This window comes from Myotis brandtii, unplaced genomic scaffold (genome assembly GCF_000412655.1).
Source record: "Myotis brandtii unplaced genomic scaffold, ASM41265v1 scaffold506, whole genome shotgun sequence".
Taxonomy (NCBI): Eukaryota; Metazoa; Chordata; class Mammalia; order Chiroptera; family Vespertilionidae; genus Myotis; species Myotis brandtii.
Genome location: NW_005369287.1, coordinates 826,144 through 850,688, shown reverse-complemented (window position 1 = coordinate 850,688; position 24,545 = coordinate 826,144). Strand labels below are relative to the sequence as shown.

The following is a 24,545-nucleotide window of genomic DNA, read 5'->3' as shown; positions in this document are numbered from 1 at the left end:
TTTCACACCCCATGCCCCACAAATGTTAGGGGCAGACTGTCCTTATGTGACAGCTGGCAGTGTTGGCTGCCAGTGTCCCAGAGGAACCAGACCCAGGAGCTGAGTGGAGAGAACCCTGTAACATTAGTCAGAGTAATGCCTCCTGCCAGTTGCCCTGGCAACCAAGTCTCCACTGCTGGCAAAGCCCTTCCCCGCCAGCAAGATGTCAGGGTCCTGAGGGGACGTGGCTAAGATGACAAATGGATGTTTCCACGGGTGGGTCCTAGGATCCCTTAGGGTACTAGGGCACTAGGACACCGCCCCCCCCCCGGGCCAGGAAAACAGGTGAGATGGCTGGAGCCCTTTCCTTCCAAAGGCAGACTGACAGGGTCTTGGGGACCCTTGACACACACCCCCATCCTGGACTTCCAGGCAAGGCCCGGGCACCGAAGTGCCTGCTACTGGACTGGGCTCAGGACTGGGTCATGGATGGGAATTACTGATTCTCCGCCCCACAGTCCCACACCCACACTCTAAGGGCCAGACGAGCTGAGGACATGGCTCCCTGGGAGTTCTCTCCAGGCGGCTCTTTTAGAAGGTGCTGGCATAGAAGGAGCAGCACCGTCTCTCCCAGACCTGAGCCTCTGGGACCCTGAGGCATAGAATCAGAGGACACTTTGCTTCCTTAGACTCAGCTGTCCTGCTCACCCAACACAAGCAAACACTGGGATCACACAACCAAGACCTGAGGGTATTCAAGCCTTAGACCTTTCATTTACAAAAGGGGGAAACTGGGGCCAGTTGGCTATGCCCCCAGGCGGCCCACATGTCCATCACGCTGCTTCCCCATCTCCATCTCTCGCCCCCACCCCAGGGTGGTGTTCATGGATCTGACTCACCCCAGGTTACTGGCTCATTAGGGGCAGGACAAAGACTCGACCCCAGGTCCCCTGCCTCCCAGGGCAATGTTAGGGGGCGGTCCCAATAGACGGCCCTGACCAAACTGTCCACACCCCGCATGCTCAGAGTATCCAAATGGGAAAGAATTTGCACAGGCAGGCCCTCAAGGGACACTGCGACCAGCTGCGAGTGCCGGGCTGTGCTTTCTTTGTCTGTCCCTGCCTTAGTTTTGGGAGGCACAGCAAGCTCTGGCCCACATCAGCCAGCTACCAGAAAGACCCAGCCCAAGACTGACCCCTTCACTCTCTGCGCAGGGCCTGGAAATAAACAAATGGACGGCAGCATGTAAGAGAAATGATTTAACTTTATAAAATGTGATAATACAGCAAGATTTGATTGGGGTTGTTTATCTGGCAAGTGAAGTTTATAAAAAACACCTAGAATAAAAATTAGAAACATAACTAATAAACGTTAGAAACATAAACATTTTGAGGAAATAGTCATTTAGAAAGACAGTGACAACAATGAGCAGCAAAAGCAGCAGCGACGACGTGGGTGGAAAGTCGGTTCCGTTGTGATGACAAAACAATGAAGGGCCGAGGGGGAGCCTGACCTTCCGCTCCAAGCCCAGCTGAGGGGCTGGGGAAGAGGCGGGCAGTGATCTCGAGAGAGGCACCAAGGCCTCCAGAATGGAACCCTATTGACGGCTGCTGGCCCAGCGGGGTGGGGGGAGCAATGCCTCCTGTACACCGACCCCCCCCACCCTGTCACCCCTCCTCTTACGGGCCTCCCAGCCGTGGGCAGTGATTCACAGCTGAGTCCCTATGGATTGGCACTATACGACCGGCCTACTACTCTGTCCACCTTCCTAACCTGCATCGCTGCAGGCCACCCCTGTCCCACGTGGTGAGCTCAGTGGGAGAAAACTCATCAGAATGTCAACCTGAGCTAGAATGACAAGCTGCCAGGGAGAACCAAGGAAACGACATACACGGCTACACACAAAATACTTTTAGAGATGTCATCCCACAGCCGAGGCGGAGTGAGGGTCACCTTGGCGAGGCAGGCTGGAAGGCCCCCAGCATCATCCCCATCCTGGCCGCCCAAAGGACACGGGGGGATTCTTGACTACATTGTGAGGTAGTCTAACCATGACTTGCACATGTAGCTGGGCATGGCGGGGGAGGAGGGCAGAAAATTGCCACAGAGAAAAGGCTAACCTATATGACAAAACAAACTATGCTACAAGTAGGCTCGGAGATGACCAGACTGGGTTGGGGTCAGGAGAGGCCGGTGGCAGGGCCCACACAGACCTGGGCAGGCACAGCCCTGGTTGCAGCGTGTGGGAGGGGATGAGGGAATCCCTGGAGGGATGTCCCGGCCCAGGGAAGCGGCAACTCTGAGGTGAGGGGTGTCCCTCCTACTGACTCATGTGGTGATGGTTTTGAGCCAGAGAACCTGGGGATTTGCGGGAGGAGTCCCAAGGTTCCCTTCAGTGATGGCTCCTCTCATCTGACAAGTTTTAGGGGAGCTAATACTGCTAGGCCTGAACTGGGAAAGCACTAGAGGTCCCGCTCGGAGGGAGCAGTCAGACCCTAAGCCACCTTGGAAGAAGGAGCAATATCACAAAGCAAAGAGGTTGCTAGACTCCCCTACTTTTTTATGCTAATTGACATTCTTTTCTCTTCTGCCCCAGCACTCAGAATTCTAAGTCCGGACGGAATGTTCTGAAGGTTAGGCAGCAGCAGCTGTGTGGATCCTAGTATTTTCTCTGCTTTCCACATTTCCGTGAACGCCTTCTAGGACGGAGCTCACCAAAGTCCTCAATTTCATTTTCATATTCATCTTCCTGAACGATTCCTATTTAAAAAGCAAACAAAACCAAAAAAAAAAGAAAGAAACAATGTGCAGAATGGTGATTTTTCCCCACTCCACTGCAAAACATAACAACACCCTAGTAAAACCTCGTGTTTCTGTAATTGTTTTAAACTAAAGGGGAAAAGGCCTCCCGCCAGGGTGACAGAAAGTGAGGATGTATCTGAGCATGGATGCTGCTTCCCAGGATGAGCCAAAGCCAAGGGAAGCCCTCGTCTCTGGAATTAAGTTCTCTTACAGGCTGGTTCCTTTGGCCTTCTTTTAGAGGCCCTTTAAATGAAAGAAATCAAACAAAACCCAAACTCAACCACAGACTAGATTTGATACGTCAGTTACCTCCATCTTGAAATAATAGTCCCAGATTTTTTTTGTTGGCATAGACATTTGTGCCAACGGCCCTCGAGTTCCCCCCAGCTCTGGAGTCTGCAATTTCCAGTAGCATCTGGATTAAAAGGACTCAAAGAAGGGCCACCTGGGCCGGGCAAAATACTCAGAGCAAGAAGAAATGTGGGCGGGTGGGGAGGGGGCAGCAGTTGGAATGGGCAAGAGAGAAGACTTTCCAGATCAAATAGAACTTGGCAAGATGATTCTGTCGGGAGAGAAGTCTGACTCATCCAACACAGCCTTCAATGTTCTGTGGGAAGACAATTGCAAGCTGCCCCAATGATTCTGTTTGTTTTCTATCCCAAGCCCAGGACAGCACTGACACACACTAAACACACATTAATAATCATTAACTTATATGCAAACATGTTTATCAAGGAATGGCTTTGCAATGCTTTGTGCATCCTTGGGAGTCACTGTTCTGAGTATGAGTAGTGACCGACCAGCATTGATAACAGCTCGAGTGGCAAAAGATTCTTTTGAAAAAAACAACTAACATAAACCCAGACTAACCCTCAGTCTGGTGGAGAAGCTCAGATACTGTGTGGCTAATAATCTCGCTCAGCGGGGCAATGGTGCTAGACAGACAGTGGTCAATGCTGATGTCCTAGACAGCCCCACGTCAGCCTGACCTGAACGTCAGCAGAACCAAGAACCATGGGACCCAGAGCGCGGTCCTAGGACAAAGGGCTCCTTACCTTCCTCCTTCAGGTGCAGCTCTGTTTTCTTCAGCCACTCCCTCGCATCCTTGACTGACGGGATCAGAACGTTGACCAGCCGAGTCATCACCTCCTTCGCTGTGGGAACCAAAGAACAAGGGCTCTGAGTGAAGGGGCTGCCATAGGGCCTCGAACACCCAGAACTAGAGCCAAAGCCCCCGCCTCCTCAGAGCCTGTCTCTGTGCTTCCCCCGAGGAAAACGGCAGGCAAGGCCCCACAGCCCCCTTCTGCCACCAGCAGCATAAACTGCGATTATATGCTAGCCCGGCACCATTCCTGTGTGTCTGTTAAACCTTAAACTGCAGTGTCTGAATTATGGAATGATTCTAAAATATGCAATTTCACTCACTTTGTACAGAACATAACTTCCACTCCGTGTTGCTAAGAAGTAGCTAATGAGGAAGTTAGAGGAAATCTGATTCAAAGACCCATTAGCATTCTTATCATTAAGGGCTCACACTGGGTATGGCTTAAGGACCCTCCTAAAGGGAAGAGACCAGCTACGCACCTACAGATCTTAGCAGAGTGGGAGCTCAAGAAATGATCATGAATGAATGACAGGATGGTGGCCAGGAGGTGGTCTCAAGACTTTAAACATTCTCCCTATATTATCTCCGTAGAACTAGGCAGCAAGCCCTATTCTTGTCTGTAAGGCCAGGGGAACCAGCCCAGCCCAAGATAATCAGGAAGTTTTTCATTGGGGAAAGGGTTGTCCAAACCATGGTGCCTTGTTCTAATTTGAGAACACACAGTCCTTACTTGTATTTCTGCAAACGCCAAGTTCCATGACCCCAGGTCAGACCTCAACACAAAGGGCTTGATTCTGACCTGTGTTCTCAAAGCCCAGGTTCTACCACGGCCTGGGCCCCCATTCCCAAGGGCCCCTTACCGCCAGCCCAGGCCTTCTGCCTGTAGAGATCCTCTACTGCGTCTGAAACCTTCCTGATGTTCTCCTGGACCTTCCTCTGCAGCATGAGGCTGTGCTCCTTGGAGCCCAGGTGACTACGAATCCACACGCTCTGCTCGATGTCCTGCACCACCAGCTTGCCTTCGTCGATGGCCGGGTCCACTTTCTCATGAAAAAATTCAGAGTATTTCTGGTAGGCCATTTGCTGCCTCTGGTGGCCTTCTAGGTGGATGTGATGCTCATAAGACTCGCTATTCCTCTCCCGACCTTCCTTGTCACCCAGCTCAGCCTCGGAGAGGGCCACCGCCTCTGAAGTCTCTCCCTCAAAGGCTTTACTGGGGCTGAAATAGTTCTCAGGACTTCGGGTGAACTTCACCCCGCACAGGTCGCACTGGGTCCTGTCGACGTCGGCTTTTTTGAAGATCCCGGTCCCAGGCTCCCTGGTCTCCTCCCTGGGACACCCCATCTGGGCACTCACCCTCCTCTTCCAGCTGATGCACAGGGCCACCACCAGGCACGCTCTCCTCAACTTCCGCTGGATGGAAGCCTTCCACTGCTTCTGGGACAGGATGGTGGCCAGGAGGTGGTCTCGGTCTTCCAAGGCCAGCTCATCCGTCTCATCCTGACCAAACTCACACTCTGGTTCGGCAAAGTAGCCCACGGGGTCCACGCAGAGCAGGCGGTTTAGTTTGACCTCCTCGTGATAGAGGCCGCGGACCGTGACCCCTTTGGTGTGCCCGATGTCCCATCGCCAGTGGCAGTCCATCAGGTACTCTTCATCGCGCTCAAAGAGCAGGTCTTGCAGCGCCTCGGCCACTGACTTCACATCGGCCGCCATCAGCACCTGCTTCACCACGTCCCGGAGCCTCTCGGGCACCTGGTCTGGGTAGTCGACGCTCATCAGCTGCAGCCTCTTCTCGATCTCCTGGAAGTGGCGGTGCAGGAGCGACTTGCAGAACGGCTGCAGGACCACCTCGGCATTCACCAGCATCACCAAGCACAGCACCAGGGTCCGCTCCGCCTCCCCGGAGACCACACAGTCTATGTCACTGAAGGCATCGAGCAGGACGTTGAAGTTCACATTCTCGTAGCCGCACAGCACCTTGACGAGGTAGGAGAGGTGGAACCGGAAATCCTGAATGGCTCTCGTCACATCCTTCGGTTTGTAGTCCTGAATGATGGAGAACACGTCCCCGAACTCCTTGTCCCTCTTGCTGAACAGAAACTCCCAGTAGTGCAAGAGCGCGATGTAGCTTTTGGGGAGGCACAGGATGGCGCTCTTCCGGAGGCGGGCCAGGACCACCCCGCAGTGGACGAACTGGAACTCCAGCAGGGCCACCGTGTTCCCAATGCTGGGGATGAGCGGCTCTTTGCACCTCTTGACCAGGACGTTCATGAACCGGAAAAAGAGCCTCTTGTAGTTTTCTGGGTTCCTATACACGTAGAGCTGGTCGATGCAATTCTCCAGCAGCCGGATGAAGCACAGGTGGGTCTTCTCGGTGCTCTCATCATCCTTGTTGGGTGCCAGCATGCCGAACTTCCCCTCTATCCCTTTCATCCTGCTGCCTCGGCCCCGGCCCCGTTCCTCTTTCTCCAACGCTAGAGCTTTGAGCTCCCTGTGGTAGTTGTCTTCCTCCTGGTGGAGCAGCTTCCCAAACTCCTCGGGGTAGCTGGACGAGAGCAGGAAGGCCTGCATGGCGCTCAGCCACAGGTCGGTGGACTCCCGGCGGCTGCGCGCCCGTTCGTTTTGAAACAGGAAGTAGATGTACTCCTTCAGAGCAAACCTGTAGGACCGGAAGGACTTGTAATTGGGTTTGAGGATCTCTTTGCACGCCATGGGGTTTTCGGACAACACTCGCTGATGGAAATGTTTAGGGAAGACTACACTCAGGAAGGATTTGCAATGGCCATACTTATCTGCAGACAGAATATAATCGATCTGTTCAAGTTCTTCAGCTAAGCTTTTAGGGAATACTTTCTTGGCTTCCAAAAGCAGCCCGTTGATGGCCACCTGGTGCATTTTCGACTGAACCAAACACTTGGCCTCACAACGCCGCAGAGGCCTGTGGTAATCTTCACAGTTTCCGTCCTCACATTTTAAGCCAACAATGAACCGCAGGCAGATGCCCGGGTAGGTCTTCCTCAGCAGGCTCTGCGTGATCTGACACAGCCTGCTAAAGAGGTGTTTGTTTAGGGCCAGTTTCACTTGGTCAGTCATTATCAAGAAATGATCTTTTGTTTTCTTCTCTTTCAAGTTTAAATCCAGGTCAAAAATTATTTTTAATATGGGTCCAGGGTCATTCTGAGCTATCTGGCAATACTTGGCATCCACTTGAGAAATCCCAAAAAACTCAAAGCAAAACTTAACCATATCCTTCTCTGCGTTGTTGGTCACTCTTTTGAGGGCCCTGACCAGATTGAGGAGGACTTCCAAGCCCCCCGGAGCCAAGGCCAGAACCTTCTGAGGGTCAGCCTCACAGTGGCTGGTGGCTTCATAGAGCGCTTCCACCACACCAGCTGAGTGGTTGAGAGTGTCGAACTTGAAGAAGGCATCCTTGAGATTTTGAAAGTCTTTCAGGATCACTCCCAGCAGGAACTGGGCCTCAGCAATGCCGAACAGCTGATTGGTTTGATAGCAGAGATCCAGGGCTTCTCTCAGAATGGCCTTGGTATGTTCTACATCCGAGTCCCTAGCCACATTGAGGCGGGCAGCCTCCAGCAGACACGAGGCCTGGAAGTCCTTGTCGGCAGTGAGCTTGGCGGCCTCCAGCAGGAAGCCGTGTTGCTTCATCAGCATGGCAGCCTCTTCTCTCCGGCCTTCCCTGTTCAGCAGGTCTGCGGCCTCTGCGAGCCGTTTCCGAGACTTCAGGAACACCAGCTGGTCGTCCACTTCCAGCTTCGAGAGGACAGCCATCATCTCCTTGATCTTATTTGCACTCAGGTACTTTGCTGCAGCTTCCAAGTAAAACTGACTGGCTGAATAGGAGAGCTTGGATACGGGAAGGGTCTTGCTCCTTAGCATTGCTTCATACCTACAGGGAAAGATGACCCAAATCATAACTCATTGTCATGCACCGATAGAAAACTTCCTCCAAAATACGGCACAGGGCAACTTAAGTAAAATTGCCACATGTAGTATATAGCCTACTTTTCCAGGAGCCGAGAGGGGATTCAAACCCCTGCTGAGCAGAAATGCAGAATAACAGATTCTAATACCACGAGGGAGATCTCTTGGGGGCCTCAACCACATGCTGTTTCTAGATTCCTTGTCAAGCTTTAAACCCACCCATTTCCTCTTCCCCTTTGAAATAGCAACTAGGCTAAATGCTCAGGAGGCCTCCACTGGGTCATGTATGAAACCTATGTATCTTAAAACTGAGGGTATGTGCACATACCTATCATATACATATTTATAAATACATAGCTGAGCATCTACCAGTAGATCACAATGAAGCAAAATCCTAACTGCCCACTAGTGCTCTTACCTTTATCTAGCCACACACCAGTGAAATTGTCATCTCAGCAGGTAAAGGTGAGAGGACAGAACCGCCACTAAGCACAAAATTGCTGTGCATTTTATATAAACACTGGTAACCTCTTCTTCAGCCCCTTCTCTTCATGACCCTGTGTCAAAGCTTATAAAGAGCATGGAGAACAGAGTCCTGTTCTCAAGAAGCTCTTGACCCAGCACCGAGACCACCACTCAAGTGGAAGAAGGGTGACATGGTCAAGCCACTATGGAAGAACAGGGTGACATCACCCAGGGCAGGCTGCCCCAGGAAGCAGGGGTAGGGGAGGGAGAGAATAAAACCACCTACTTTTCCACTGCAACAGCAGCTTCTTCATAGAGCTCCTCTTGACAGTACATTTTAAGTGCTAGATCAAATTCCTGAATCTGCTCAAAGCATCTGAAAGCATCTTGGTAGCACTGGCTTCGCTTATAGAAATAGGCGGCATCTTTTATCTAAGATGGAATACAATTTTCTTCTCTGAATACTCAGAACATAACGTTTTATCTTAAAAATAAACCAAACATCTTGAGTGATAAATAAAATAGTCATATGTCTTGCTAATTGTTAGAATCCATGGGGGGGGGGGGGACTAAAACACGGGTAATGTGGGGAAAACTAATTCCTTATAGGGAGAAAAATAAATGTAAACCCCAACCTCACACCATACACAATACACAAAGTGAAGCTCCAGATGGGTTAAAGCTATAAGTGTGAAAGCTATTGGGGGGAATGTATGAAACTATCTCTTGTGACTTGAGAGGTAAAGAAGGTCTTCAGCAAAACCCGAAACACACATTCAGGAGAGGAATGGATGGATTTGGTTACATCAAAACTGTTCAACAATGAACAAGTGAAATACAGTTAACAGAGAGAAGAAAAACACTGACATCTAGATCAGCACTGTCCAACCAACCTTTCTGTGAAGATGGAAATGTCCTATATCTATGCTATCCAACATGGAAGCCACTCACCAGGTATGAATAGTAAGCAATGAAATGTGGGCAGTGCAATCAAGGAGCTGATTTTTTATTTCATTTAATTTTGATTAATTTTAATTGCCACATGTGACTAGTGGCTACTGTACTACACTAGGCAGGTCAGAACATAAAATGGATTCCTGCAGCCATTAATAAAAGAAAGAAGAAAAAAAAAGACTTTCCTAAAAACACAACAGAAAACTAAGCCAAAGATATAAACTGGCAGTTCACAGTGGGGGAAACTTAATAATCAGAGAAATGCAAATTAAAACCATATGAGATCCAACCATCTGGCTTGCAAAATTCAGAAAATCAGTACCCACTGAATGTGGAGCCCACAGGCACCAAGTGGCATGACTGTTCTGGAAAGCTCTCACCTTCACTTGCTGATACTAAGTATATGCATACCCTGGGGCCAGCAATCTCATTTCTAACATCACATCTCCCAATCTCACACAGACCTGGAGGGAGACATCCTGCACTAAAGTACCATGTCTGGCAGCCAGGAGTTGGTGGTCACATGGGTGTAAATGGATAAGTAATGCTGAAGATGGCCACTGTGGAATACTATCAGTGATCAGCAACCTATAAAGTACCATGTCTGGCAGCCAGGAGTTGGTGGTCACGTGGGTGTCCACCACTAGGGAAATGGATAAGTAATGCTGAAGATGCCCACTGTGGAATACTATCAGTGATCAGCAACCTGGCCAGACATAACACTATAGCAGGAGGTGGAAAAAAAATGAAAAACAGAATAGATGTATTTAGATAAGCTTAAAATATACATGCACAGAAAATACTACTATTTATTCTTCCATTGTGCATGCACACGAGGACATATAGTAAATGCATTGGAATGGCTGCCAATGAGAAGAGAATGGGAATGGAGACTGGCTATGAAGAGGAAGAGGATGAACAAAATGAAATGCAACGAGCGTGGCCTTGTACCACGTTCATTGGTGGGCTTGCCACGAACAGAAGAGCATTCCACTCATCTCCCTCTCACACTCCCCATCCAACCCATCACTTAATCCTGCCTGCCTGGCTCTCCCAACATTTCCCAGATATGACGCCTTCCCATCACCTCCATCACCATGGTGGCAATCCAGGCCACCTATCTCAGCCTCAGCCACCACTAGACTTTCTTGACATTTCTGCTTCTACTCTTGCTGCCTACAGACCTCTTGACAGAGCATCCAAATAATTAGCTTCATGTCAGTCCTCCAATCCAAACCTTTTACTGGCTTCTCCGCACCCCACCCCCCACGTGAACAAAGTCCAGTCCCCTACCATGGACTCTGAGGCCCTACATGATTTGTTTCCACCCGTCTCTTGCTCATTTTACCATTTCTACCTGGCTCGCTCTGCTCTGGCCAAAAGGCTTCCTTGCTGTTCTTCAACCTCGCCCACACGCTGCCATCTGTGGCCTTACCCCTGCAGGGATCCTTGGCCTGCCATGCCCTCCAGCAGTTGTTCTCAGAGTCTGCTCAAAAGTCAGCTCCTGACACCCCCTGTCTGAAACAGCAATACCTACCACCCTGTCTCCTCTCACCATCGCTGACATCTTACACTCCACTGGCTTATGTGTCATCTCTCCCTCACACCAGAGAGGGAAGCTCTGCAGACAGAGCCCCTGCTTTGCCGCCTGCTGCTTGCTGAGCACCCACAGTGCCTGGCACAGCAGAGGTCCTTGGATTTGTTTAACATTTAACTTCATAGCTCTACTTGCTGTACCTGAGGTCCAAAGAGAAAACAGAAACCAGGTACATATGCCAGGCCCTTTGATAAACCTCAGCTGGGTCTTATTTAGTGCGACAAGCTCCATGAAGGACCCAAATATGCATAAGATTTGAGTGTGAGCCTCCTCTGTGTCCAGAGACCGCACAGACCTGAGAGCTCTTAGACCCATCTTCCACATCGATAAAACCCCATAACCAGTACACCTAACTGCCCTGGCTCCTTGCCTCTCCATAACCAGTACATCTAACTGCGCTGTCTCCTTGCCTCTCCTCGACAATGCTGGTTACTCAGAAAACATTTCCCTGAGTATGAGTGAAGGCCCCAATAAGTGCCAATGTGCCCCCAGCTGAAGAAAAGAGGGGATGACTCTAAGAGGCAGCTCCCCACTAGGCCGGCTCTGCTCCATGAGGGGGTCCCCACTGCCACCCAGAGCAAGGGCTTTGAGAGGTTTCCAGGGAAACCAATATTGCTCTCTGGAGAGAGGCTGGAGGCAGGCAAGGCAGAGGAATCCCTGAAAGGAAATCTCGCACTCCCACGGCCCCTCCTAAGCATTTCTTCCGTGGGGGAGGAGGGAGCACACACGTGGGGCTGGGAGCAGGGAGGCAATGTGGCTGAAGGATTCTCACAAAGGCTGCTGCCAAGCTAGTCAATCTGAGTAAAGCTGGTGATTTGGTGGGATGCCCCAAAAGGCCAGAAGCTGGCTGAGGGTCCAATCCTCTTCCAGGAAGGGGCCTGAGCAAAACAAAAAAGGGCCCAGACTCTCCCCTGGGTGGGGCTTGGAGCTACTGGAATGTTCTGGTCAAGCCTGCAGCAGTGGAGAGGAGGAGGAGGCTGTGGCTCTGGGAGCAGGCGGTCTCCACACTCTGTGGGCACTGACGTCCTGGAGGGGAGAATGTGAGCTGTGCTATGGCCGCCTGGGTCCCCTCCCCGCCACTTTCAGAGGCAGAGCTTGGCAAGCTGGGAAGGTGAGGTGACAGATAGGAAGGGGTCTCTGGCTCAGTCATGACTGGCGCTGGTAGGCAAAAAGGGGAAAGCAGTAGGCATAGGCCTGCAGTTGTCACCGCTTGGGGTCCAAGTCGTGGCATTAGAGATTGGAGGGTGATGGCATTAGAGACTAAGGGACACGGAGAGTTTGGAAACTATTCTAGTTCCTGAAATCTTAGCACCCAGAACTTCCAGCCACACTGAAATTCCTATTCCATCCCATCTCCCACATCCTAAGTCACATCCCATAATAAACATGGGGCAGGGCAGGCAGCATGGGAGCCACACTTCAAACTTCCCCGCAGGTCTCACCTCCACCCCACCCAATGCTCGGGGTGCTCTGAGGATCCAGGAGTTACCGCATTTCACATACAGACATGGAAGCCCACCTCCCTCCTGGAGCGACGCGGTAACCCACCAGAGCAAATGCACCAGCCACAGCCGGACGCTGTAGAGCACTGCTTCTCAGACAACCGGCGGTGAAGGACTCAATGGTTTTACACGTCCAATCCATCGCCACTGATTCATTAAAACAAATCGCATAACTTCCAGCACGGTGATTATAGTCAGTAATGTTGTCATGCATTTGAAAGTTGCTAAGGGAGTAAATCCTAAAAGTTCTCGTCACAAGAAAAAAATCTTAACTCTGTGTGGTGATATCAAACCTATGGTGGTGGTCATCTCACAATATATACTAGTACATATATCAAATCACTATGCTGTACACCTAAAACTAATACAATGTCATATTCTATTCTAACTCAATAAAAAACGTTCACTAAGAAAATTAACACCAGTTGGATGCACAGCAATGCTACATTGCTATAAAAATGTCTGACTGCTTACTTTCATCTTCTGTGCCAATCTTGTTGCAGAAAAGCCATAGTGTGTGGCCTCGGCCAGCCCGCTGCCCACTGTGAATCGCCGTGCCCTAGGCTAGCAGTCTGTCTAGCAGAGCTCTCTGCAACAATGGAAATGTTCTGTAACCGCGAGCACTTGAAATGTGGCTGGTGAGGCTAAGGAAATGGACTGTTAATTTTCTCACACTCTAATTAACTTAAACTTTAAACTAAATAGCCACATGAGGCTAGTGGCTGCCAGAATGGTCGGTGCAGATCTAGAGCAATTACAGGGAACACAGAACAACCGCCATGCAAATGCCAAGCCATTCACTCAGACGGACGCCAGACTGCGAACACAGAGAAAGAGAAGAGGAATATTCTAAAGCCCGTCTTCCCTTTGATTTGAACATATGGCCTCCCCATGGTTAATATCAGGTCTCAAACATTCCCACAGACATGAACACACACACACACACACACACACACACACACACACACACACACACACAAGTGCGTATCCTTGGAGCCCTATGAACATTTGTGCAAATGGAGGAAGAAGGACTATCCTAGAGTGGACAAGGCCAACCTCTCTCTCTTTGGAGGACTGGAGCCCCTTCCTGAAGCAAGAGAGGCAGATGCTCCCCCCGCCCCCCATCTGCTCACAGGGAGCCCAGTTTTCCCAGGAGCAGCCGTGGGCCAGACTGTACCTTCCCCAGCCTCTCGCACAGCTGAGCGGAGAGCTGGAACTCCTTGGCGTAGCTCAGACACTTAAGGGACAGCTTTGGCTCATTGCATTCCAAATAGGTCTTAGCCAGTTCCAAGTACTCCATCTGCTTTTCCCTGTGAGGGGGAAACAAAACAGAGTTTCCATAGGACGCTGACCTAACACCAATGTATTTACCTGCTGAGCTCACCACAGCAAACCTGAAAGGACCGAGGCTCTTACTTGGGGCTGACTTTCTTGGATTTCATGTTCAGGGCGGTGTTGTGGGCCAGGGCCAGTTTCTCCTTCTCAAACGCACCTCCTTTCTGGTAACACTTGGCTGCAACCTGGAAAAGGCGAAAGGTCTTGATTCCCTGCAAGGGAATGGAGGTGACCAACAGAACCAGAGTGTCTGAGCTGACAAAACATGAGGCTCACCCCAGCCCAATCTGAGAGGGAGGAGAGGAAGGTGCTGGTGAGCTAAAGAAAACGGCCTCCAAGGATCAAGTCCAATAGTGTTACCGGCTAACACTTCACACTCAAAGGTTCCTTCTCGAAGTACCCGGCAGCCATGGAAAGGGTACATAGTGCATACTTTTACAGGCCACCATAATAACACCCTCTGTTAATCATCCAACAGTCACGCATGAGAGGTTACATCCTTCTCTTGTACGGAGTAGCAACTTCAGGTAAGAGACACAGAGTAATTGGCCCAAAGGCACACCGTGGCTTTTCTGGGCTCAACACAGGTTCTCCCGGTTGGTAACTGTAACGGCTAACTGGTGGTGTTGGCGGAACAGCCTCAGTGCACCCACTGGGGGGTAGAAATGGGGATAGAGACAGTACCAAACATATCCCACTAGATAACTGACCAGACCCTTAGGACATGCAGATCTGTGTAAACCAAACAGAAGGTGGGCAGACAAGTGTCACAGGGGAGTCAGCCTGCACCCCGATCCCTGCCAGCAGAAAGCTGCCGTTCTCCAACAGAAATGCTGACACCATGTCTGCAAGCCCAGGCTACAGGGGCAGAAAGTTCACATTCTGCCCAACAGGTCGAGATTGGGTCTCATGGGCAAGGGAAGGGTTAAGTGGCACTTGCTGATAAAATGGACAGGATGGCATCTCTTGTGCTCAAGCTCTTTGCTGCAGCACCCACGGCCCCATGGGCTTCCTTTTATTCCTGTGATCTGTGCCATACCCCTTTCCACCACAGGGCCTTTGCACATACTGTTCCTGATTGAGATGTTCTTCCATCCCTTATCTGCCTGGTTAACTTCATTCATCCCATAGGTCTCAGCTCAACACTCCCTTACTCGAAGCAGCTTTCCCTGTCCAGGACAGGTCATTCTGGGGGCAGCTGGTCTCTCACCCCTGACATCTGCAATAACTGGGACAGTGCAATCTTCTGTTTGCCTGCCTCGCTCATCATCATATCCCCACAACCTAAACACAATATTGGCCCCTAGCTTAATAGGAATCTGTTGAAGGAATGAATCTCAAGCAGTTCTCGTTTGTACAGTGGTTCTGGAACATTCACTGACAAGCAGCCAGAAACTCAATAAACCACCTGAGTCCTGAAGTCCTTTAGCGGAGTCTAAATAAAGTCGGAGAGGAGAAGGCTTTTTATAACATTTTCATCTGTGCTGGCTCCCCTAAAAAGACTTCTGCAGCTAAAGACTACATATTTACGAAAATACTTTCCAGCTACGCCCAACAGTGCAAATTCTGTTTTCTCACCCCTTGGGATTCATGGGTGGCCACAGTCCTTCATTCCTCCCTGTATCTGTCCACGCCCTTTTATCAAATAACCCTGCACCTTCTCCCATTATAAAGGCTGCCCATGTCCCCGCCCTTCTGATCTCAGCTGTGACTTGCTTGGCCAGCAGGACACAGGGAAGCAACACTGGAGCAATCCAGGCCAGGCCTCAGGAGGACTGAGTGTGTCTGCTGCCCTCTTTGAACCCAGCTCAGGCGTCATATGAACCAGCCCAGGTTGGCCTGCTGGAGGCTGAAGGGCATGTGATCCAGGAACCCCATCACCCCATCACCCGAGCCAAGAGCCAGAAGCAACCTGCTTGCCACCTGGCAGCTGCGTCCAGACACGTGAGGCCCCCAGCTGAGACCAGAACTGCTCAGCTAGACTCAGCTTTGCAAACCCACAGAGCTGTGAGCTGCCTAAGTGACTTGTTTTAAGCCACTTAAGTTTTGGGGTGTTCGGTATGCAGAAAAAGGTGAATCCTACATATGACTTACTTGCTGTAGACTTAAAACCACTTTCTCTGCCATAGGAGACAAAATTCTCCTAAGAATTTGGGGAAAGAAAACTCTTGGAATTCCTTCTCCAGGCATGTCAGATGGAAGACACCTCCAACAGTGACTCCCAGTAAGTTCTGACTTGTATTTTCATTGCACTCATCACTTCCCAGTACCTTCACTCGGGTCCAACGCTAAGAAATTCCAATGAAAAGAAAGATCATTAAAGCGGCAGGACAAGCTCTTCAGAGAAATCACTGTCTCGGAACATTTCTTCGGGATTAGCAAGAGAAACTGCAGGCACTTTTCCGGTAACGTGTGAGGAGCTGGACCAAGCCTAGCGTGAGCTCGGAGGCGTGGGAAGGAAAAGTCGTGCTCTGGCCCAGGCTCAGTTCCGGTGTTCTCTCAGGAAGCACTGCCCGCGCCTGCAAGCACGGGGCACTCCGGGTGCCTGCGGGAGCCAGATCTGAGGGAAATGTGCCCTTCCGTGCGGCCATGCCTGTGGTGGCCGACCCTGTTGTCAGTCACCCACACCCACTCCTACCTTTCTTGCCTGAAGGCAGAACCTGCCTCCCATGAAAAGCCAGATGGGATAGCTCTCCCAGACTCCCATAGAGCCAGGCATGGGCATGTGACTGAGTAGTAACCAATGAGATGTAAGGAGAAGTCCACTGGGGACTTCGTGATAAAAAAGAGACCCAGGAGAAGAAAGTGCCTGCCCTTCCTTCCTGCTTGGGATGCTGCTGAGATGGTTGGCACTGCCACAGCCATCATGTGACCATGAGGGGGACATCTCAGACAAGCTGCAGGTGACACAAGGAGCAGATGGAATGAGACTGGGCCCATGTGGACTTGGTTGAGCTGAGGTGTCTGTGACCTGCAGGTGAAGACGTCATTAACACTGCATCACAGCAGACACACATTCAATGGTGCCCCACCCGAGACCATGTGATCTGGAGGGATAATGACAGTGGGGAAAAGGATGGGGCCCTTTAAGCTGGTTCAGTATTTTGAGAGGACTGCCAGTGATACCATTTCTCAGAAGAACACTGCTCAGGCTCACTAAGATGTCCTGTGGCTAGAAATCAGTCAGCTCAGTCTAGTGAAAAAGCTTAACCTATGCCCATCAGACTCAAATGGGCAGTGAAGTCTATGTCTGATCAACTTAAAAAAAAAAAAAAAAGGACTAATCTATTACTGTAAAATGTCTTTTGATTGCCCTGGCTGGGTGGTTCAGTTGTTTGGAACTCATCCACCGAAAAGTTCCGGGTTTGGTCCCCAGACAGGGCACACAGGGGAGGCAACTGATCAATGTTTGTCTTTCATATCAATGTTTCTCTCGGGCTCTCTCTCTCTCCCTTCTTCTTTCTCTAAAATTAATACACACATCCTAAGGTGAGGATAAAAAAGTTGTCACATGTTTGCAGCAAAAGCTTTTAAGCACAGAACACAGGAGGGAAAGAAAATAACTAGCAGTGTTCCTTGGTGGGGCAAAAACCTTCCATTTTTGAATCAGCACACGCTGGCCCTTGGCCAAAATGAAGGGCTGCCATGGTTGCATCGGGGAAGGAGTATGACAGGGAACTCCCCTCATCCAGGGGTGACTTGATGTTGCAGGAAGTGGCACAAGTACCATCACCCCCACCCTGTCCTGGTGGGAAACATGATGGTGAGAGACATGCCGGTGAGGCTAGATGAGGCCACCGGTCACCAAGACTTCCCCAGCCTCCTGGCCCAGCCCCTTACCTTCCAGCACTGGTGTTTGGCATAGTATTCCCCTTGTGCGATCCACTCCTTAGCAGTTGAGGTCTTAACAAACATGCTATCATCAAAGTCTAAAATGAAAAAGAAAAGTAAATTTGCTTCTCTGGGCATTTGTTCACTTAAATCTGTTTTTAGGGGATGAATTTTGTCCTCCCCTTCACCGACCCCTGAAAATTTAAACATTGTAGCCCTAACCTAGTACTTCAGAATGTGACTATATTTGGAAATTGGGCCTAAATGAGGCTGTTCTGGTAGGCCCGGAACCAATCCAACTGGTGTCCTTATAAGAAAAGGAGATTGATGCCAGGGGCTCGCACAGAGGAAAGGCCACCTGGCAGCCAGAAAGAGAGGCCTCAGAAGAAGCCAAACCTGCTGACAGCTTGATCTTGGACTTCTAACCTTGGGAACTGTGAGAAAATAAGTTTCTGTTGTATAAACCACCTAGTCTGTGATATTTTATTATGGCACCCCTAGCAAAAGAATACATCTTCGTTGTCGTTCTGGCATTCATTTAAAGATATGTTATAGCTTACCAGGCCCGGTTGTTGTGGGTTTCGAAAGGAGGGTATGGCGGTGAGAAAATACATTTTTTGAACTTGGTTGGCCCTACCTTCCTTTTCTATGACTATGGATTAGAAGACAGGTAGCAATTCTAATTCCTCCTTGAAAATCCAAAGCCATGTACCTCTTAGCAAACTCACATGTCGAGACTTTAGCAAGGGACAAGGTGATGGGATTTCACAGTGTTCCCAAATGTGCACTCATACTGAGCAGTATGACACTCCCTTGGTGAACATAGACTGTTATAACCACCCGCTGTCAGACCCACCTGTTAGCCTCACTAGCCTGCTGGTGAGGGTATCGCTCCCCCACCCCCCGCCCCCTGAGCAACACCAGGAATGGGCAGCATTCTGCGGGTCTGAGCCACAGCTTCATCAAGCACATGATGACAGTGACTACCAGGACAACGCAGACAGCCAAATCTGAGCTGAAGGGGTCAGAGATACCCAGGACAATGGATGTCAACCGGGGAGCCAGGCAGTCATGCCAGCTTTGTTTAGAAGGTGCAAAACCATGCCTTAAGCCTTGCAGCCTGACCCCTCCCTGGGGTCCTCTGCTGTCCCTACAGCACTGTGTGCAAAGATGACTCCGCAGCATTTTGTTCTGACTCAGTGTGCACTACCAGTGCCCTGGTGACATTTAACTCACAGCCAAGTGCTGCCGTTTCTCTGCAGAAGGCCAGTGAACGCTGCCGCACGGTGTTGAAGAAACCCGAATCAGTCACTACACTCATCCCCAGCTCCCTGGCACAGTGGGAACAGATGTTCTCAAAGACTTGACCATGTGCTATTTATAACACAATTAGGACTGTACTTTTCTTGTGTTCTTTCTTTCTTTCTTTTTTTTTTTGGTTAATCCTTTTTTTCCATTGATTTTTTCCCATTGGTTTTCAGAGAGAGTGGAAGGGAGTGGGAAGAAAGAGAGAGTGAGAAACATCATGTGAGAGAGACACATCAATTGACTGCCTCCCGCACATGCCCCGACTGGGCTGGGGATCAAGCCTGCAACCTAGGTACATGCCGTTGACTGGAATTGCACCTGGAACCCGACACTCCATCCACTGAGCCAAACCAACGAGGGCATTTCCTCGTATTCTTAATGCTACCAAGACATAATAAATTGTAATCCTTTTTCATTTTGAATTTTTAAATTTGTAAAATGCCTATCTTGATGGTCTCTTATAATGGGATGCCTGAACAGATTTCGAGAATAATGGCATGCAGGAAAGATTAAGGATGCCCACAGTAGGCTAACCCACTCCTTTTCCTTTCAGTTGAGGAAGCGAAGGCCCAGGGAGAGAAAGTGGGACCTGAACAAGGTCATGTGGCTACACAGGTGGAGAACACTAATGAGACACTAGGTTAACCCAAGCCTTTGACTCTTCCCACTATACCCCAACAGTCAGGGCCCACAACAGAACATCTAATTCTGGTTCCCAACTGAGCCATTGGCTGTAACCAGAAAGAACCTCCATACAACTGGCTGAAACATGCTCAGGAAGCCAGCAAACATCTCTGTGCAGCAGCTGAGCCCAGCGCTTGGCCCTGTCCTTGGAGAAATTAACTAAGACCTGGACAAGCCAACTCAACTGCTAACCCACAAGAAAGACCACTATTTTCTCCTTTCTGCAGGGCTGATTATTTCTCCCGAGTTATCCTATCAGGAGACCTTCACTCCATTTTTTAATTAACTAGTCTCTGTAAATTATGAAAATGTTCTTCTTTAAAAAAATGAAAACACTGCAAACAGCCCGGAAGGGCATAAAGTTGAGAAGAGGTGCCCATATCTCCACACCCACCAGTCCTCCTGGCACCATAGGAGCCACTATGAATGGTTTCACACTGGGGGACACATAGGTCGTTTTTAGCTTCTTATCATTATAAACAGGGCTGTGATGAGCACTCTTGTTCATGTATCTTTGAGATTTTATACAAGAATATCCTAGGATAGATTCCTAGAGTGGAATTACTGGGTCAGAAGCTATGCTCATTCTTTATTTTTATAGAAATTGCCAATCAGCTATCCAAAAGCCCACAGCAATTTGTATTCTCCCAATAGAGCCTATCTCCTCTAACCCTTGACCATGGCTCTCACTGGTGAAGGACAAATAAAAGATCTTCCCTAAGGAGTTAACCCTCCCAATCCCATTACAACTCACTGTCCATCACACTTTACCAATAAATGAATAGAGAGATCTCAAAATCTATGCCCTTTATATCTGACCCTAAGAACAAGTGGGAGTAACACACTTTCTATGCCACAGACAGAATATGTTAATGAGATCTTACCTTTATTTTCATCTGTCTTCACAACTTGGACAAAATTTCTTCGAATGAAATATTTAAAAGCAGGAGCCCGCTTCTCCGGGTTTTCATCGAAGATCCAGAGATTGGCGCGAGCCCGGGTGATGGCTGTGTACAGCTGCTTCAGCTCTCCGTTGAGGAGCTAAAGGTGGGATAAGGACAGAGACCGTAAGTCTTGTGTCTAGAGCTACAAGGTGACACACTTCAATGGGCTAACTCTGATTCTGGAGAAATACAGGAAGTAAATTATAGAGAAGTCCAGCAAGGCGATGAAGAATGAGGAGCTCACTGTGGTCTCAGCACTGATCAACACAGCTCCAGCAGGGAGTACACATTAGTTCAGCACCTCCCTTGAATATACGGTAGTTTTATCTTTCAAAATAAATTATAGATTCATAGGAAGTTATGAAGATAGTACAGAGAGCCCTGCCAGTGTGGTTCAGTGGTTGAGCGTCAACCTATGAACCAGGAGGTCACGCTTCAATTCCCAGCCAGGGCACACGCCCAGATTGCAGGCTTGATCCCCAGTAGAGGATGTGCAGGAGGCAGCTGATCAATGATTCTCATCATTGATGTTTCTCTTTCTCTCTCTCTCCCTCCCTCCCTCCCTCCTCTTCCTTCCTCTCTGAAATCAATAAAAATATATTTTTAAGAAAAAGATAGTACAGTGAGGTCCCATATACCTTCCATTCCGTTTACCCCAATGGTCATATCTTACACAATGACTGTAACTTATTTTTAAAAATTAAACCAGTCCTACACTTCTATTATAACCATTCAAGTACTAAATTACCCATGACTGACCCCATGACTGAGCACTGTAGCTGCAAGGTGATTATACTTGGACCAGGGACGGCCTACTTGATTAAATAGTGCATCTTTCAAGACAACAACAGATTAGTGGCTACCTAGAAGTTTGCAAAGCTTAGGGGATTTAACTTGTATTTCCAAGAGCCTTCGAGGCATTTACAGAAATAACCTGATAGCTGCTATTTTGTTTGTTTTATACTTTGAGACATAAAACTAGGATTGTACTTGAAGAGAAAGTAGTTTTTGGTTTTGCTGGTTCAATTTTCGGTGATGTCACCCTCACTTTCTTGAGTTCCCCATTACCCCTCAGTGGGGAATTCCATGGGACTTTTCAGCTTTGCCTCCTCAGTGACGTAGCTGAGATGTGAAGGGCAAGGAAAGCCGGGCCCCTTAACAGTCAAGGCTGCTGAACAACAGCCTCCACTAACTAGGATTCTGGACTTCACTTCTGAGTTGCCATCAGCAACATCAAAATTTCTGAACAGTTCCTGAGGGGAACAGAAGGTACAACCACCCCTCCACTTTCTTACAGTGCCCACCCATCGGGCCCGGTTCTGCTGAGACCAGGGACTTTTCGGACACGGGTACCCCTGCCGCTCCCTCGCCTGCCTCCACTCCCCAGGACTGATGTTCGGGAAGAGCCAAAAGCAAGCGTCCATCTTCAACCTCATCTTCTCATCCCAGCCTTGGTCACTGGCTCCCTGTCAAATACCTGTGTGGACAAATGGCAGAAAATCACCTTGTACATTTCTGGATTCACGAGAGAGCGTCCCTGAGAGGAGCTGGGTTTGTCCAGGGGCACGTCAATCAGCGGCCCGCTTGCCTCCCTGGAGTCGGGTGATGAAGGTGTAAACGAGGAAATGATCTTCCATTCCTTGTAAGCCTGAACAACAAGGACAGATTAAAGACCAACGGAACATGCTTTCCAACTCTACACACAGCCACCCCGAGCCTCATGGAGAATTGAGCCCCCCTTTTCCTGGCCTGGGGACCAGGCCGTCAGCCCCAGCTAGTTGGAGGGGGCCATCCTATGGCCTCCAAATGATGGGCTGGGTCTCAGGTTGCACAGGCAGGGGTCAGGGAAGCTTTCAGGAAATCTCCCACAGATGTGGTCAGGACAGCTGGGAAGCTAGGCACTTGTGCCCACTTCCAGAGGAATGCCAAGGGCCCAAGAAGTTCTTGTTGGAAGAATTTCGACAGGCAGCATGGAGAAAGGAGCCCAGTGTCCTCGCCTCTTTTCACTACATGTTTAAAAGATGCCACTTAAGGTCAGCTGCTAAAACACATGAGGCAGCATTTTCTAACTAACTTATTCAACGAGGATGGAAGAATATCCCAGAGCTGTGAGGTACATGGTTCAAGGTAAACTCTGAGCTCAGACAGAACAAATTCATATCTCAGTCCTTTCACTTATTAGCTACATGATCTTGGACAAACCGTTTGTCTCTTCTTGATCTCATTCTCCTGCTCTATAAAATGAGAATGCTAGAACTACCCAAGTTTGTTGGGAAAATAAAAGCAGATCATTAATGGTGAGTATCTAATACTATGGCTGATAAAGAGTTCAATATTTTAGCCAGTTTTCCCCTTTATGTAAACTCAAACCATACTGACTCTGTAGACTATGAATGGGCAATTTTTTCTCTCTAAAGGGTCAGAAAATAAATATTTGGCTTTGTGAATCCTATGGTCTCTCTTGCTACTACTCAACTCTGCTACTACAGTACCAAAGCAGCTACGGTCAATATGTAAATTAATGGGCATGGTGTTTTCTAATAAAATGTATTTTTTAAAACTAAAATTGAATTTAATATCATTTTCATGTGCCACATAATGTTACTTTCCTTTTAATTGTCTTTTCTTACCATTTTAAAATATATAAATACCATTCTAGCCCACAGACCATTCGAAAATGTCAGTGGGCTGGATTTGGGCCCTGGGGGCACGGTTTGCAGACCCTGTGTGGCTAAAGTACCCAGGTCACATGCAGTATTTAGAGTCCAGAATTCCTACGACATTTCAGATTTCATACTGTACTGTGACTTGTGAGAGTAGCTTGTTGACTCTCCTAGACTTTGCTTTGCTTTTCCTAAAGTGGTGCTACTTGCCACCTGTGTATCTCTTCAAGGTAAAATGGGGTGGATACCGCTCATTACCTCTTGTCAGTTACTACATGACTTAAACTATATAAACTTCAGGTTAAATGCTTTAAACACTATCTCTTAAATAAGAATGGTTATGCTAGTAAGCAATTATGGAATTAATCACCAGGTTCTGAAAAGAGATGTGAGTCATGTAATCATTTAAGTAGCTGGAAGTTACGAAAACCTCTCAGGGCATATTATGACTGTCCTCTCTGTAAAGCTGTTTACACGACCGAACTGTCTGCCAAGGAAAGCAGGCAGAGACATATATGCTTGACATTTGGGAGGACCTCCCAGCAGACAGCATGGGGTGCAGACTGGCTGGCCTTGGAAGGGCTGGTGAAGCACAATGCATTTTAGAACCGCTGAATGGGAAGAAAAGCTGCTTGCATGGCATCTGACAACTGTTTCCAGGAATAAAACACATTCGACTTTCGAGACAAAGCCTTTTAAAAGTGAGTCCGTGCATTTGTGCACAAAGACACAAGACCACAGGCCTGCAGCACTTCTGGCAATAAAGCAAGAAGCCTTTCAATCTTCCAGCTTCTACTGGGATTCATCACTGTGAAGGAACAAGGCTCTGTTTCTACTGCAAGCCTACCGTTCCACTGTGAGGCCTGCAACCCACAAAGGTTGTGGTTATTGAAGTCCTTCCTGTCCTATTTGCACAGGATTGTGAAGGAAAGGACTCCCCACTGGGGCAGAATATAAATGGCAGGCACCCTTCCAAGTCCCCACAGGAGGAGAGTTTCGGGGTGACTGGGAGAATGACTGCCCCTCCCCAAACTGAGGCGAAATCCTACAGAAGGACTTGGTGTAACATTTCCTGGTGCCTTCCCCATCTCAGGAGATGGCACTGATGACCTGTGGTTGAACAGGTAAACAGTAAATCTTCTAGAGAGAAAACTCACAAATCAGGGCAGTAAGAACCCCCTCACACATGCACACACACACACACACGCACGTATGCGCACACACGCATGCTCACCCAGGTGGCAGGTTCTGCAAAGGGAGTGCCTGCCAGAAACATAAGCCAGGATGGGTGGAAGAAGAGGCCAGGGATGGGGAGGAGCCCTCCACAGTCCCCCATCTCAAACAGCAATTACTATTCAACAGCCTTCTGCCAGTCACCCCGAAAGAAACCCCACTTGTGCAGCCAGCCCACAGGCGACTGGGGACTTATGT

At 49.1% G+C, this 24,545-nt stretch overlaps 1 protein-coding gene across 4 annotated transcripts in view; it reads right to left on the bottom strand.

Annotated features, from left to right (window-relative positions):
• Positions 1 to 1,225: 1,225 nt before the first annotated feature.
• The window catches only part of TRANK1 (tetratricopeptide repeat and ankyrin repeat containing 1), an 80,035-nt gene continuing 56,715 nt past the window's right edge, over positions 1,226 to 24,545 (bottom strand). For all 4 annotated transcript variants that reach the window (XM_005877087.2, XM_014548420.1, XM_014548422.1 and 1 more), the window contains 9 exons: positions 21,956 to 22,099; positions 20,392 to 20,548; positions 17,525 to 17,613; positions 13,766 to 13,869; positions 13,527 to 13,659; positions 8,583 to 8,728; positions 4,747 to 7,796; positions 3,837 to 3,935; positions 1,226 to 2,739 (listed from right to left, as the gene is read on the bottom strand). In XM_005877087.2, coding sequence (XP_005877149.2) covers positions 2,639 to 2,739; positions 3,837 to 3,935; positions 4,747 to 7,796; positions 8,583 to 8,728; positions 13,527 to 13,659; positions 13,766 to 13,869; positions 17,525 to 17,613; positions 20,392 to 20,548; positions 21,956 to 22,099 — 4,023 coding nt within the window. In that variant the 3' untranslated portion in view covers positions 1,226 to 2,638. The remainder of the gene's footprint in view (positions 2,740 to 3,836; positions 3,936 to 4,746; positions 7,797 to 8,582; positions 8,729 to 13,526; positions 13,660 to 13,765; positions 13,870 to 17,524; positions 17,614 to 20,391; positions 20,549 to 21,955; positions 22,100 to 24,545) is intronic.